General features: G+C 44.7%; 3 protein-coding genes across 3 annotated transcripts; 2 read left to right on the top strand and 1 right to left on the bottom strand.

Moving 5' to 3' along the window:
* Positions 1 to 194: 194 nt before the first annotated feature.
* Positions 195 to 839, top strand: GL218_02712 (putative flavin reductase like domain-containing protein; the record flags this gene model as incomplete). The annotated part of the gene is made up of 1 exon (XM_033579246.1): positions 195 to 839. The coding sequence occupies one exon, from the start codon at positions 195 to 197 to the stop codon at positions 837 to 839; it is 645 nt and encodes a 214-aa protein (XP_033438603.1).
* Positions 840 to 2840: 2001 nt separating this feature from the next.
* Positions 2841 to 4278, bottom strand: GL218_02711 (uncharacterized protein; the record flags this gene model as incomplete). Its single annotated transcript, XM_033579245.1, has 2 exons — positions 2841 to 4033; positions 4200 to 4278. The coding sequence occupies 2 exons, from the start codon at positions 4276 to 4278 to the stop codon at positions 2841 to 2843; spliced, it is 1272 nt and encodes a 423-aa protein (XP_033438606.1).
* Positions 4279 to 7217: 2939 nt separating this feature from the next.
* On the top strand, positions 7218 to 8357 carry GL218_02710 (putative rhamnogalacturonate lyase C; the record flags this gene model as incomplete). The annotated part of the gene is made up of 1 exon (XM_033579244.1): positions 7218 to 8357. One exon carries the CDS (start codon positions 7218 to 7220, stop codon positions 8355 to 8357), a length of 1140 nt encoding a protein of 379 aa, XP_033438463.1.
* Positions 8358 to 15823: the final 7466 nt, after the last annotated feature.

Genomic DNA, 15823 nt, shown 5'->3' with positions numbered 1-15823 from the left:
ATCACAGCAAAATACTTGAGAGGCCGGTCAAGCCCTCGAATCCTACACGGCATGTACTATCTCAGCCTATGCGCGCCGTCATGCGCCAAATCCCACATCCCGTAGTCGTTATTACGACTCTGGAGAACGCACATAGTATAGCCGAGCTTAGAAATGGATCCAAAGATCAAACTCTACCTCCAGTCCCTAGAGCCATGACTGTATCGTCATTTACGTCTTTATCTGTCGATCCCGTACCGCGGGTCACCTTTAATGTTTCTCTACCGAGCACAACTTATCAAGCCCTTATGAAATGCGGGAGGTTCAATGCTCATATACTCAGTAGCGACGACCATGGTGTTAGGATCGCGGATTTATTCACTCGAGGAAACAGACTTCCAGCAGCCGAGGAGACAACCAAAGACGCGGAACAACCAGACTTAGGTGTCCTTGCGGGTTTGGAAAAGCTCGGCGTTCAGGTGTTAGGGCGGGAGAGATGGCGACAAGAATGGGAGCAGGCTAAAGACTATAGGGAAAAAGTCGCTGCCACTGGAGATGTGGATACGAATAACCCCGATGTCGATTTGCCGCCATCGGGCACTCTGCCGGTGTTACAAGGCCAAGGCGTTATGCACGTGTTGAAGTGCGAATATCGTCACTTACTGCCTCCTGTAGAAGGAGACTTTGATCATCATGCCATTGTTATCGGCGAAGTCCTGGACATAATACCCGGAGAGTCTAAGAACGAGAATAACATCGCACTCGCGTATGCGGACAGGGCATACCGACAGATAGGGGAGAAGCTTTTAGACAGACCTACATCTGACCAAGAATCCTCTTCAAAAAAACAAGGAAATTAAGCTTTCAATGAAAATTTTACACCAATCTATGTCTGCTCCTGGACCTTACCAGGCCACTTCTATAACTCTACGCCTCTCAATTCTAATAGAGATAACGAAATATACCCTTCTCATACATCTGCCATTCTTTTTATACGCAAAATTATATGAGCAGAGTTCTAACCTAGTCGTGTTCATCATAAGGAAGAGGCACCTACAGCGAGGCAAGGAAGCAATATCAAAAAGACTTTCCTTGGTTCTGCTTTCTCAATGTTCGAGATTTTAAAAGGACCTACACCTACCTACCTACCTATCTATGTATACTATGTTACCAAAGTCCAACCCTAGTATTCACTATGCTCAAGGCTAGTCATAAATCAATTACAGGTACCTATATACCTCAAAAACATAGAGTTCAGGTCGCCATTCCTACTACTAAATAATTGTTTAAGTCGGAATCCTAAAACCTTTAAGAGATATAATTACCACATTCAACACTCCCGTCGTCGCCGGGAACCATTTACCATTGTCCCATCTAGTACGCCGCGGATAGCCATCGAAGCCATCAACAGGCCATGTGAACATATTGGTATGTATCAATAGGTACGGTTTCATCAATGGACATGTATGTCGTAAGTGATGTAGTCAGAATTAATTAGTAGCGAGGAGTCTTGAGTATAGATACGCTAAGTAATATCCAAATAGAATTCATCAACGAACGATTCACTAGAAATATTTTTGGTAGTTACATAGTCACAACAAGAGGGAGAAACATATCAGCAGTTGAGCTTTGGCAGGGGCAGCATCTATTAACTCTACATAGTTAATCAAGGAAGAGCATAGGTATTAGAATGATATAAGATCTAGTCTTAACTTGAGCTTAGAGGTTAGTTTGTTCGTGCATGTCTAGATAACATCCTGATCTATCGCCTACGAAGATGGGAAAGCGGGCTTGCACTTATATTTGAACAAGGCTTACTTACCTACAGGAGCAATATCAAACTATTACCTAGATACCTAAGTGTACATCTAAAGTATTATATAATTAATCCGTAGATGCCCCCTATAGATCATATAAACGCCCCTATACCAAAATACCCCAGACGGAAAAGGGGGCAGCAAGTAAAATACTCGCAAATAGCTACGAAGAAATCCTATAGCCGTGGACCTACGAATCCTAAGTCTGCAAGTCTAAGCAGTTTCAATTTGCATCTATACCAAAAGGCCCCCAAAACAACACAAGTCAGGACGCTTAAAACATCTCAAAAAGAGTATCAAATATTGCAAACTGGACATATATATTCAGTTGAGTTTCTAAGTTAACCCCTAATGCCAGCCAGGAGGGGTATCTGAAATCACCTAGCTGACCATCGCGACTCAACACTTAGTCTCTTCTTATTCTAGTCGCTATACAGGAGCCCTTGCGCACTCAGAAGTCGGCCCAGGACCTATCCGTCTCCAATCAAAATCCTCGGGGCGTCTTTGCTACTCGAAACAAAATAGCAGCAAGGCCCTCTTTGCCCCGAAGCAACCCACCAAAACTCGATAGTAAAATGAAGCAGAGGGCAATTATACAGCAATTTGGATGCTAGACTGAGGCAACCTGTGCTCCATGATGGATGAACGATTTACACGCCCTACCTACTCCGGAACGTTCTGTCCAAACCTGCAAACTCCGGTAACCTTTTTTTTGCAAGCACCGAAAGAGAATATAATTAAAACATTTCGAAAAGAGTAACTCGTCTGCAATTTCCGCGGAGATGGCGTCTCGAGAGTAGTGCACGACCTCGATGAGAAGACGCAGAAAAGATGAAATCTCGATGCGGAAGGCGGTGATCCGAAGACAAAGGAAAATGCGATTAGCATATGCGGTGTTGGTAAAATAAAAGCAACGCTGGATATGGCCGAGGTGCGAAAAGTCGTAACTTCGTTCAATTTTTATTCTATATCGTTTGCTCACGCGGATTGTCTTCGAGACGGGGGAAAACCAGAGGGATACCTGTATCAACCATGCCGGGCTGGTTACATTACAACGCAGCAACCACACCCAGACTTGTTTGGTTTCTCTTCTTCGGGTTCTTCTACCTCTGTTGGTACTCTAGGATTTTGAACAGTCTGGATTTGAGGCTGTTGAACCGAACGCGGGCTAGCGGCAGGTGCGCCTTGAATCTTGGGCATCGTCGAGTAAGAGCTTGTACCGGGCCGGCTCGTATTTGGACTCTTAGCACCAGGCCGTAATGGCCATTCTCCCTGTTGTTGCTGTTGCTGTTGTTGTTGTTGTTGTTGTTGTTGTTGTTCCTCCTCGGTCTCCTTCGGCTTCTCAACTTCGGGAGGCTTTAAGAAGCCCTCGTCATTAAGAGGGCGAAACTCTTTATCATAAATATTACCGAATTTGCCTTCCTGCTCCCATTTCTCTTGTTGTAACCTCTTTGCGACGGTAGGGAGGAGCTGCTGGTCTGGAGGCAAGCGAGGATCGGGTTTATATGCGGAAATCATCCACGGCGGATCACCCTCTGGCGCAGATTTTGTTACGGATGGTGACAACTCGCCGGATCGGGTGGTTGGTCGTGTAGTAGAACCACTACGAGGGTTCGGACCTGACCGGGTCTTAGGTCGACCTTGTGAGGTTGTTTTAGTCGGTGCGGTGCCTTTCTTAGCTCCGGTGGAAGTTGTTTTCTTAGGTGATCCTTCCGTAACGGCACGCTTCGTAGGTTGAATTTTCGGGACATTATCCAGCGCGTTAGAACTACCGCTACGTGACCGTGATTTCGGCAATGAGATTGAAGGATCTTCGTCAAGCATAGGGAAGCCTGGCTTGCGCGTTGCTGGCGCATCTCGCTCGAGGAAGTCGACAGGAATTGGCGCTGGGCTTATCTTGGCTACTGGAATACGCGACTTGCTGGCATCGCTTGTTACCCAATACTCGCCGGGGTCCTCTGCTATCTCCGCGGGGAGACGCAAGTCCCAACCCGGACTCTCGACGTCATTAGATTTTTCTAAACTCAGGTCCGAATTTTTTCGAGACCTCGCAACCGGACGCTCCGATGCATCAGTACCCCGCCGGCGTCCGTTTGCTTTTTCTGGGCTACGATCTCGCCTTGGTCTGCTGTGAGCTCTTGGCTTGGGTAAGACAATTCCGGCGGCTTGAAGCTCTTGGTTCTCTATCCTAGCCAACTTATCTCTATGAATCCATTTCGAGTGTTCGTCGTTAAGTTCTGAGGGCGAAACATCGGCATTCGGTCGCTTATGATCAGATTTCGATATGTTTTGACCTATATAGATAATATATATTGATTAGAAAAAATGTCCTACTCACGCTATACCTGACAAAGATATAGACATATGAATTTGCCAGACTCCTAGAATAGAAAACTGACTAACCTTTACTGGATAGATAATCATCTGTTGCATAGGGATCGTAGCTAGCATCCCCATTCGCGATGTAGGAAGGACTTCTCATAGAACCGTTGGTCTCATGTCTATCTGTAGATAGCTTATGCGACGTGGAATTCTGTAAGAGAAAACAAGCATCATATTAGTTTAGATTGGCCAAGTATCGACATATTAGGAGTCCATGAACACATCTGACAATTTTCGTACTGGGCTAAGAATATAGGGACTTACATCATGATAGCCGGAAGATGTGTGATTCCATCCAGAATGATTTGCGTGCGAACTGGTTGGGGGAGTAATAGTAGTGGTGCCCGAAACCGCCGACATAGCCGCCATTTCAAATATAAATTAAGGACAGCCAGTATAACGGCGGATTTGTGGAACTTGAGGCGCTGCCGACCAAATCCAGTGTGACAAAGTATACCGAATATAGGAAATCGAAAAGTCGAGTATAAATTAATGATATAATTTTCTATTCGGGGATAAGTTTGTAGCGATGGAAAAATCGAAATGGCGGCAATGCGGTTGTGATTTTAGCGATGATAGCGACGAGGATGTCGATGATAATAGGAGAGTTAATCGTAGTGGGCGCGTTAAAACAGCAGTCGCCAGCGGCTGTCAGGTTTGGATCTGACGAGGATCGCGAGAATAGTAGCTTTAGAAATGAGTGACGAGAGGAGTTAACCACGAAAACGAGGTATAATCAGAGTTAACAGTTAACTCCAATACCTATTAATTCGTTGTATCCTAACCAATCCCCTAGAAGTCATCCACAACGGACCGAACGGCCTAGACAAAATGCGCAATCCGTTTCCTTTTCCCTTTGTCGTTAATCCTACCAAGTTGTAAGGCAACTAAATGGTTACCAATATTCGACTCGACTCGACTTCCAACCTCTACACGTACACGTACACTCGATACACTCGATCCCTTTCGCGCACGCGCCCTTGTTTCGATCCAATGGGGCAATCACTTTCATGGGAATGCAGACTCCTAAAGGAGACAAGCAGGTGACAGTGACGATGACGATGACGAGGAAAAGAAAAGAGGACGCGGAATGGTAGTGGCTGGGATTAGATTGGAGAGGTGTTAAGGGAGCCGTCGTGGTCGTGGCCGTGGCGTGGCAGACTTGCAACTTGCAACATGCAACTTGCAGAAGCAAATAATGTGGTCCGGGGGCTTGGAAGTTCGGGGATTGACGATTTGACGATAGGAAAACGATGAGATGCATTCGGAAAGGGGATTGGTCAACTTGTTCTCATTTGAGCGATTCATTAGCTTTGAACCTTGAAATGTCCCACTTAGGTCAAGGTCGGTGGTTGGTTGGTTACGGCAAACTTCCACCGCATAAAGTTCTCATTTAGGTACATACCGGGGACTTTTCTAGGGGTACACGTACTGTATTATCGCATGTGATGACCTACATTTGGTGGTTAAGTATTCCGTACAGATTATATAAGGCAAGTCCGGTCCCGTGAACATATGCAGAGAGGTATGCGCGTACGAAGTACATGCATCTTTACATGTACAAAATACTAAGTTTCTCGATACGATAGACCTTACGCACTTTACGCACCTCATAGTTGCATAGACATGTTATTCCAAAGAAGCTTAAAATTCAGTCCCATGTCTTTCGTAATTTATTAAAAGTTACTAATAAGACTTCTATCTCGAATCTCGTTAGCTTAATATTATGCAGGAAAAAAAAAAGAGAAGAAAAAAAAAGGTGAACACCCAGAGCTCAGACTGCCCCTGAATTTAATAAATGGCACTGTGAAATGCAACATTGGAGTACCACGCCAAGCCTCAACTTGACAAGGTTCGGTAGGATCTTAGCCGCTTCATTGGTATTATGCTATCTACATTACCATCGGCGCGGGGTTGATAAGTGACATATTTAGTTATTTACACTGTGTATAACCTCCATTTCTTCCGCTATTTATACAGTTTAAAGCTAGCAGGGTAAACTGTATTCTAGAATACCTTCAATGCAACCCAGCCCTGTCTTTTTCAACTTACTATGTCAGAAAGGCGTCAAAAAAGGTGGCGCACCCGCTACCAACACATACGAAAGTATTATATTTCAAAAAGTCATTTTACACCTAAACCTACCTTTTAAAAATTAAAAAAAATCATAATAAAACTAAGTCATGCAATAATAATTGAATATTTTTTTACTTTTTATCTTAGCTTGGATTGGTATATAATTATAAGTTACATTATTATTATAAAGTATTAAATATTAATGAAGAACCACTTCCATTTGAGGGCTTATTTCCCAATCCTAGACTAAATAAAAAACATAGTAAAATAGGCCATTATCAGGGCTATCGAACGGTATATTTCATAATTAATCTAGTCTTAAATTGGCTGGATTATAGCCGTTAGAAGTTAGAGTGTTTTTTGTATATTTTGGTAGGAAGCGCCACCTTTTTTGACGCCTTTCTGTATGTATGCACATTTTTAATACGGGGTCCAAGCTCTAAGAAGCTAACACAAGTAATCCACTAGGTTAAAGAATAGATCCATATGTTCTGACATTCTGCAAAATACACAAACATCATCATCATCAACCTCAAATAGGAAGCATAACACCTAACAACTTACGGAAACACCGAATTTTTCAAGTACCTAACTTAAGTACTTAAATTCAATTAACTATAGCTATAAATATCTCTCCATTCATAGAGAATCATCACTCTTACGTTTTCTAATTTACCTATCCTTTCCTTCTCTTCATTAAAAAGCAAATTCATTCCTAAACGTTGGTTTGTCACCCATTAATTTCGTGATATGCCTATGTCAAACACTGACATATTCATAAATACCTTATCTAGGTACCTAGGAAGCCGTCATGACTTAAGCTAGTATACATGTAGGTAGGTATTGTCGCGTAAGGGCGCTTAAATAAATTACTTCAATAATCTGTAATATTCGGCGAAGCCCGACGGCACAAATACCTAGCACTGCTTACTGCTCCTTGAATCTCCTTGAATCTCCAGCAGGATGGGCAACTCATCTGCATCTGTGTCCTCTTCTAAGGTCCCACAGCACAATCGACGGACGCGCTTTGTCTGTATATCAGACACGCACAATTGCACAGTGAAACTCCCAAAAGGCGATGTGCTTATCCATTGCGGAGACCTGACGAACCAGGGAAGTTTCGGTGAGCTATCGAAGCAAGTGGCGTGGCTTGAGAGAGCCGACTTTGAATGCAAGCTGGTTATTGCTGGGAATCATGACATTACACTCGATACCAATTTCTTCGAGCAGTACGGAAACTATTTTCATAATAACAATCCCCAGAATCTTACTGACTGTCACAACTTATTAACAAAATCAAACTCGCTCATCTATCTCGAGCATTCGAGTCACACCGTCAAACTCACCTCCCCGTCCGGGCCACGGACCACCTTCAATGCATTTGGTTCTCCCTATATTCCTGACTGTGGGATGTGGGCCTTTCAATATTCGCGGAGGGATCCTGCAATTGCTGAGAATATATGGAGTGATATTCCACTCGACACCGATATACTCATTACTCACGGACCAGCGCGTACACACAGGGACGAGTCTCGTAGAGAAGCGCTAGGTTGCGAGAGTCTACGACAAGCTTTATGGCGAGTACGACCGCGTATTGCGCTCTGCGGGCATATTCACCAAGCTCGGGGTGTAGAGCGTGTTCGTTGGGATCTGTCAAACAAGTTTGTGCGGTATAAAGAGTTGGAAAGTAATTATCAGTGGGAGGACCCCGGCGTGGGGAACGAGAAGAACTGCCTGGTCGATCTCACCGGTAAGGGTGGTATGCCCTTAGATAATGATGGTAGCAAGGTTTCGCTATCATCAATACCAACAGCGTATACAGCTGACGAGTCTGCAAAACAAAATACGACAGGAATCGCAGCGAATATGGAAGCCGTGCTGACAGAAGGAGCGAAACCCGGCATCGGGACCCGTGGTCTTAGTGGAAACCCGGCATCCGCTCGGAGTGATGGACCAGCGCTAGCCGGGCGTCTCGGGCGCAAGGAGACATGCATTGTAAACTGCGCCCTCCAACAAGCCAGCTACCCTCATTCCGGGCCACGGATGCTACACAAGCCTATTGTGATTGACATCGACCTCCCTGTCTGGGGCGATGATTCCTGAGCATTTAGCCACCCCGAACTTCCCGGGTGTGGTTGCTTTCGTATACGCGCATTGAGGCCATGCTAGACGACGCCCCGTAAACTGGTACGTAGAGGTATTAGGCAGAGACGGGTTAGGCCTTTCGAGCGGCTCAAGTCTTGTTTCCTTCGGTTATGAAAGATCATAATTATTCGTCACAAACTATTCATTTGTGCAGCTTGTTTCTACTTGTGTAAGTCAAATGCGGTTTTTTTTGCCTGCGCTTTTTACCTGCCGAGCCTTCACAGGCCATTGTGACGAATGAAGGAACAGCAGTATTTTGAATGGTCGTAGGACCATCCTATATACGCAATTACGACAAGAGGCCTCCCGTGACTTAGTACCAGTTTACGCTGTCATTCTTGTCCCAAAGTTGTATCTATCTTGGATTTTTTGCGTGTCACGCGCAAAAAAAAAGAACGCCACCATGTCGGTAGTCAGTATGTCTCGGATATACGCTTGTAAACGTTCCAAATCTTTGTAGCCTTCAGATACTATAGGTGTTACGGGCCCGATGGATGTCAAAACACATATAGCTACTACCTTCTGTAAACATATTCATCTTATGCCATCAAGCTGTGATCAGCTATTTCTATTTACGTTGCTTAGACTAAAACAGGGGTCATTTTAAAGGAATAATCGCCGCCTCAATTGAATAGCTGATCGTTAAGTTAAAGCTGAGGTCAGACACGTCCATCGTTCCCTCAAGATCGTTTCTCTTTCGGAATAACAGACTACAATCCTAGGAGCATACAAACTATGCAAGGCAAGACTGGAAAGCAATGCATCGGCATAGCTTTACGGGGCCCCGGAAGGCTATCCTATCCAACCACAATATACGATCCTCGGCTTTTGTAGTCAGATATGTACCTACCTCTACCAGCAATGGACGGCTGCTCCAATCGGTGTTTGCTTGCATTGATTACATTTTATAGCATGCACTGTCGTAATTCAGAGAGGGAGATCGTAGAAGTTCTGCGCCTTCTATCCTACGTCCGATAGCCGGTACCTATGTATGTAGGCTCTGCTTCCAACAAGGCCGCGACAATCAGTGTCACACTTAGACTGCAAGACAGTGGGCGGTCTAATCGCTGGTTGGATAATTGGCTGTGAATCCACCAGCATGCTTTATGTAGTTTATTTCGCAAGTAAATATGGAGCAGCTAAAGTCCCTATCTAGACTTCTTATTGCTTCTGATGCAGTAGCGGCTGCTAACCATGGATATATGTATGCAGGATTGCACGGGGCATGAAGGACCCTGATGAAGCCAGGGTCAACGAGGTACTGGAGACGAAAGCAAGAGATTCAAATGCGGGGAAGATCATGTATACAAGTTGCGCCAGGAGAAAGAGAAGGGAGGGAAACTGGGCATCAGAAGCCTTGGGCCAGTTATATAATACCTAAATTAGGTAGATATTCGTTACTTGGAGTTGACATTGTTAAAGCGCCTATCATTCTTTCTCAACCCTCGTACAAATATGCATGACTATCTATATTGCTAGCACTTGTTCTTTAGAGCTTTTGGTAGGATAGGGCGCTTCGTTGTGTGATAATAACAACCAATGTAATTCAGTCTTGTCGTGTATAGTGAATTTCTACCTATCACGATGCTAAGGGTGGGGGGTAAAGGAAGCTTGCATCTGCAGCTATCCAATATCTCCGAATAGACAATGTAACAGAATACTCAATTTAGTTAAGTAAACACATATATAAATGCAGTAACGAATAACAGAGATGACATCCCCTGAGCCCCTGCTTCTTGGTTAGCGGGGTCTTTGCCAATGCGAGTGACCGGACTTCAGCTAAGAGCTCTGAATGGCTCGCGAAAAGATGCATTTGCAAATATTAGCGAAGATGGATGGGGACAAGGCCTGCCTAATCTACCTATTACAATGTACAATACCATTATATGTAGAGGAGACGGTATAAAGGAACGAGCAAGTAGGAAGCACTGCATACCCAAAAAAGATCGGGGAGCTATGTAGAATCCAGAAGTAGCCTCACCTACTAGTAATACACATTAGTTATCCTTCACCGACCGGAAGTGATAGCTATCATGCATCCTGTTGCAGGATGAGCGGGAAATCGACAGGCACACCTCCCGAAGAGCTGGTCTCACACTAACTAACATACCCGCCTGCTTCTTGTCACGTTGAAAGGTTTTCCGGGATCATCCATACAGGTTAAGCGGGCGGTGCCGTAGATGACGACGGCAGGCTTGCTCATCAGGGGGGTTTCTTGAAGCTTCATTAGCTCCCAATAAGCTCCCAAAGCTTCGGGGAGGATCTCGTGCTAGTTATCGGTCATTCCCCTCTGAAGCACAAGAAGGCAAGCTTAACTATCGGCTCATTCGTGCATATGGTTTGACGATCTGACGATGAACTCATCATCGACCCCGCCCCCGCCTCATACGTGGGTAGCGAGAAGGACGATCGTGGAGACAAGCAAGGATAATCACGCACATCATCCCGACATGAAACAGATCGGAAAGATTTACTAGTAGCAGGACGATAGCTCGTGTATAAGCAGGTCTTTAAAAGTAATCAGATAGATAGGTAATTATCTATTCTATCGAGTTCTAGTCGGCCTTTTTAAACTAAACCCCACGGTGAGAGTTATCTTGATTAAAAAGGGAGGCGACCCAAAAGACCCGAGACAGGCCCTTAGTTTAGTAGGCGAGCAACTCGATTCGCTACTCGAGTCACTAGAAGCTGCATCATCGGTCATCCCTGAGCTCTCACACGTTGACCGCCGAGACTGGCTCAACGTGCTTTGTAGTGGAGTTTCTAGACGAACCAGTCGAGCAGAGCCCGGTAGAATAGCTAGCCAAATTAGTCTCCCCTGAAAACTGAGGAAAGCCACGAGAACGGAAAATCAACCCGTAGACCCACGAGCATCCGGACTACTATACTGTATTTATCTATGGTAGGGCGATACAAGGCCGTTATAGACTGTTAATCGATAGCTTGATGTAGTTACGCTCTCCGTTAGGTTCTTACCTTGGTCCACATCGTCCATTGAACTGAGCCAGTCCAGAGGCGTGGACTTGTTCCATGGCATCGATTCGTATCCACCAACTGACGGATCATTGGTCTAGAGTAAGGTCCCAGTTCAGATCCCTTATTAGCTACTTCACCCTCCCTTCTCTAAACCAATCCTTCCCGTCTGACCTTTAGACTACCTCATCTTCCTCATCTTACCACACCATCTCTGATAATTCGTGGCCAGATGCTGAAGCCTCGTGCAACCTACTTCCATGCAGGCTCGTGAAATAGGAGCGCTGCGAGCCGTAAGCTGCTTATAGATCGTGATCACGCTTCTTTACCATAGCAGCCGCACACCACCTTCTTTACCATGCTCTCTACCATACTAACCCATGCCTATGCGGCACTCCAAATGTACCTGCTTTTATGTTAAGCGTCGATTGGTTCCCGATTCCGTAGAGGGACCACATAAGCAACCAACCTATTCTCTCTTGATGCGAGTGTGACAGCAACTTTGCAGCTGGTCCTTGATAGCTGATGCAACCAAAAAGCATTGGCATAGTACTGTGGACTAAATTAACTGGTCGACGGCCGCGGGACCCATTGAGTCTCCTGCGCCTATCACCAGTTTAAACTTGGAGAACATAGGCTGGATTAATCCAATAGGCGCGAATTGCTATGAATTACCAATAAGGACTTCCAAGTTTGGGAATCTATAGAGGACATACGTACCTGTCTAGGTATCACCTGGCTGCAGGATGAAGACCAAAGGGGAAAGGTATTGTTATCCGTCACGACCATACGATAACGGCCAAGTCACTATTGTACTCTTAACTACACTGGGATCTTTGAGAATGCCACGGATCGGTCGGTTTGGATGATGAAGAGATAAGCCTAGTTACATTATAGCTAAAGGTCATATGAGAGGGCGTTACCATCGTGGCCCAATTCGCAATGAGCGCGAACCTGTAAGAATAGACATAGTTCGGATGAACCTAAAGGATAGATGATTATAGCACGACTACCAATATAACTGACTAAACTTCTCTACTAACAATCCTTCCTGCTACTGGAATTGAGGTTCTGAATTAGTCTATTCCCTAACCTAGTTCCTAGTTGAACAACGATAGGTAGAGTTATTACTATGAAGAATATATAAAAATGCTGTACGGCAAGTCAATGCGACAAGCGTGATGTTATTCAATGCTCTGGCATCCGTCTTAAACTGTCGCGACAACGACATGTACTGTTAGTCAATAAATCGTAACGGATCTCTTGCGAATAGCATAGAGTATAATAGAACAAGCCATTGGCGCGGCTGTGCTTTTTTACTCACCACTAAACTTAAGCTCTCGCTGTCTATCACAGCCTGTTTCCTCGCAATGGCGTCTAGTGTAGTCTTCTTTCTACTTCATTATTTTGAGAACCTAACTTTCTAATATACTGGCAGCTAGAACTTCGTCGAGGTTTTTTTTTTATTGATCGATCATCTTCTAATAATATTTTCTGCATTGCTACTGTAAATTCGATCACCAATAAGTATATACGCAATAACACAATAAGCTAGAGGAAAAGAGCGGCTGCAGGAGACGGGTATATCAACCTTCACCGCTGGTTTCGAAACCGGGTGATACCAAGACTTTCCATACAGAGTCTTGCATAGGTACATACTTTACGTACACAGCTGCATACCTAGCATAGGTTTTGATAGAGGTATGTATTGAACATTGCTAGTATTTGTCTCTCAGCAATGGATCCTGAGTATATCCTCTTTCACCGAAGTTCGGTATCCCGCCTATGTCTATGTCAGCAAGTATATCATTCCGTATTCTAGAAAGAAAGAAAATTTAATATCGTATTTGAAAAATACGCATCGGGTCTCTGATCCGCTTCTGCTAAAATTTGCCATCGCCGTGTTTATTGCCACCTTTCCGAGTAACCCAACATCTCGACTTACACGGAGGTAGGGGGAGGTCTAGCCTAGAGCTATTGGTTCACGAGGAGCCAAGCTAGCGATCGCAAACGCAACTCCCTAGCTACGAACCAGCAAGACCAGCAAGACCAGCAGGACTAGCAGGATAGCATCGCATCTACCACACACTCGACCGTCTTAAACAAATTAGCAAACAGATCACTTCAGCTTCAATATCCGGACCTGTTACCTTTACCCAGTTACGAATTGTCCAACATATTTTAATTAACGAGTTCCATTGTCGTCACCCTCGGGAGCGCGATTTATTTTCTAATAAGTCATATCTCAACTTTATACCTTACTTTAACTACCTATATCTTTTGCTGTGTGATCATTCGTCATCCTTCACCGCATTGGCCTGTTTATAGTTGGTTGCATTGAACAATTCTTTTTTAACTGCCCAAGGTTACCTACTTTACCTTAGGTACTTTACTTACTTACATATCTCTCATCCGTCATTGTCATCATTATTCAAGTTCTTCCTCTTCTATTGCTCCATTATCCGGCTTCTTTTTATTTATTAATATTTACCTCATATCTACTCATACGCTGGTCCTTCACGAGTTTGCCTCCCCACCAAATTTGGCCGAGACCATTCTCTTAACTACGTAACTGGCCAATACTATTCCCGCTCTTATTCTATTCGTCTCGTTCGGACGCTGGGCATCCCATGAGAGATTATCTACCTAACATATCTAAACCAACTTATCTTATTTTACGGATCGCCCTATAACACGATACCTACCGACCTACTCACCTACTTACTTACATACGACATACTGCACACCACTATTACATTCTACTACGTAGGGTAATACATAGGACCTACATCGAATACTGGTATTACCTAAGATTTCCGACCAACTTGCATAATTGGTGTCTTTGAGCCCCCCGCGACATTTCGCTGGGCATCTCCGACGCAGTGTAATCCGGTTCCTGAACTCCCCCTGGTGAATTCCGTGCGAGACACTCGGCGAGAACGACAGGTGACGGACGGAGAGAAAGACGAGAGAGAAACGATACCACGTTGGACCTGGTGATTAATCTTTACCGTTTACCTTTTTTATATCACTTTTACCATTTTCACCATTTTCACCGAGTATTACTACCTAATTACCGTACATTATTCGGAACTCGTGACTATCAACTTTGCCGTTGATTCCGTTCCCGTCCATTCCGTTCCATCGTCTCGTCCGTTCTTATTAGTTCAACACACCTCCAGGGCTCTTTTGATATAATACAAATACATCTTAAGTACCCTTTTCCCGGGTACCTATCGGTGCGATTACGGGTACTTCGATTCAACGCTATTGTGCCACGTTGAAGAAAGTCCCTCGGTCCCCGCCGCATTGTATAATACCTAGGATACATACGCGATATAATATCCACTGTTGCAGCGCAGTAGCCGAGCGGTATAGTGCAGTGCAGTGTGCAGTTATAGTGGAGTTAGTTTACAAGGGAGAGCTGGCCTGTCCCCGTTTACAATCAACTTCTTTTTTTTCAACGTACCTATCATAGGTACCTATCGTACCTAAGGTACCTCCTAGTCTAGCCTAGCCTATAGGTTAGACTTAAAAACTTACGGCATCGTATACCCTAAAGAATCAAAGGAGCCCCACCTGCCTATAGGGATTTACCACCTGAGCAACCAACCTAAGGTAGCGAGTTACGGGTACATCGGTACACGGTTAGGTACTTGTAACACCTACCTAAAATTGGTGTTGACAATAGGTACCGTACCCCCAAAGGAAGTCCCCTAGGTTTTTCTCCCCTCTCTTGCCTCTTCAGGCGTGTATTTTTTCCCCTCTAGACCTTCCCCAGTAGCCTAGGCACGCCAACGCCAACGAAAGTACGCTAAAGAGGAACCGGACCGTCCGCTTGTCATCAGGAGGAGGACCAGACGATCCCTTTTCTGGATCCCATCAGGCGAATCCTAAAAAATCCGCCATCGTCCGTCGCATCGTCTCGTCAATCCCCTCTCATTTAATCCATACAAAGTGGCTAGAGTGGCCAGGAGTGGCTACACTACTTTTTCTTAGCGGTACCTACATATAGGTAGCATTTGTTATTTTTTTAAACCCTTACGATACGATCTACCCGTAAAAAAGAGCCAATTCGTCAAGCCTCAAATAAACGTCCTTGTCACCTTGTCACTTTGTTACTTTGTAACTTTTGTCGCTTTATCAACTAAGCCCATAACTATTCTAAGAAACCCCCCCCCCCCCCAAATCTACATATCCCCCCCCCGTCTATCTATCATCAACATCACCCCTCCAGACTCATTCCATCAATCATCACCCCTTTCCCTCACTCAATCTTTCTCCTTTCCAAGTTCTCAATCCGCAATTCGCATTCCGTGACCTCATCAAACCACCATCCACCCAACTGTGTTGACACACACGCCATTCTTCCACAAGACCGACCATTCTCCGTTCACCAAAGTGATGGTCCGTCATTCGAACTACCTAGTCGCAGTCAGTTCTTAATTGAA

The sequence above is a fragment of the Daldinia childiae genome (assembly GCF_008694065.1).
Source record: "Daldinia childiae strain JS-1345 chromosome Unknown Scaffold2, whole genome shotgun sequence".
In the NCBI taxonomy this organism is placed as follows: domain Eukaryota; kingdom Fungi; phylum Ascomycota; class Sordariomycetes; order Xylariales; family Hypoxylaceae; genus Daldinia; species Daldinia childiae.
The sequence above is the reverse complement of the archived record's forward strand: the minus strand, read 5'-3'. Positions and strand labels throughout refer to the sequence as shown.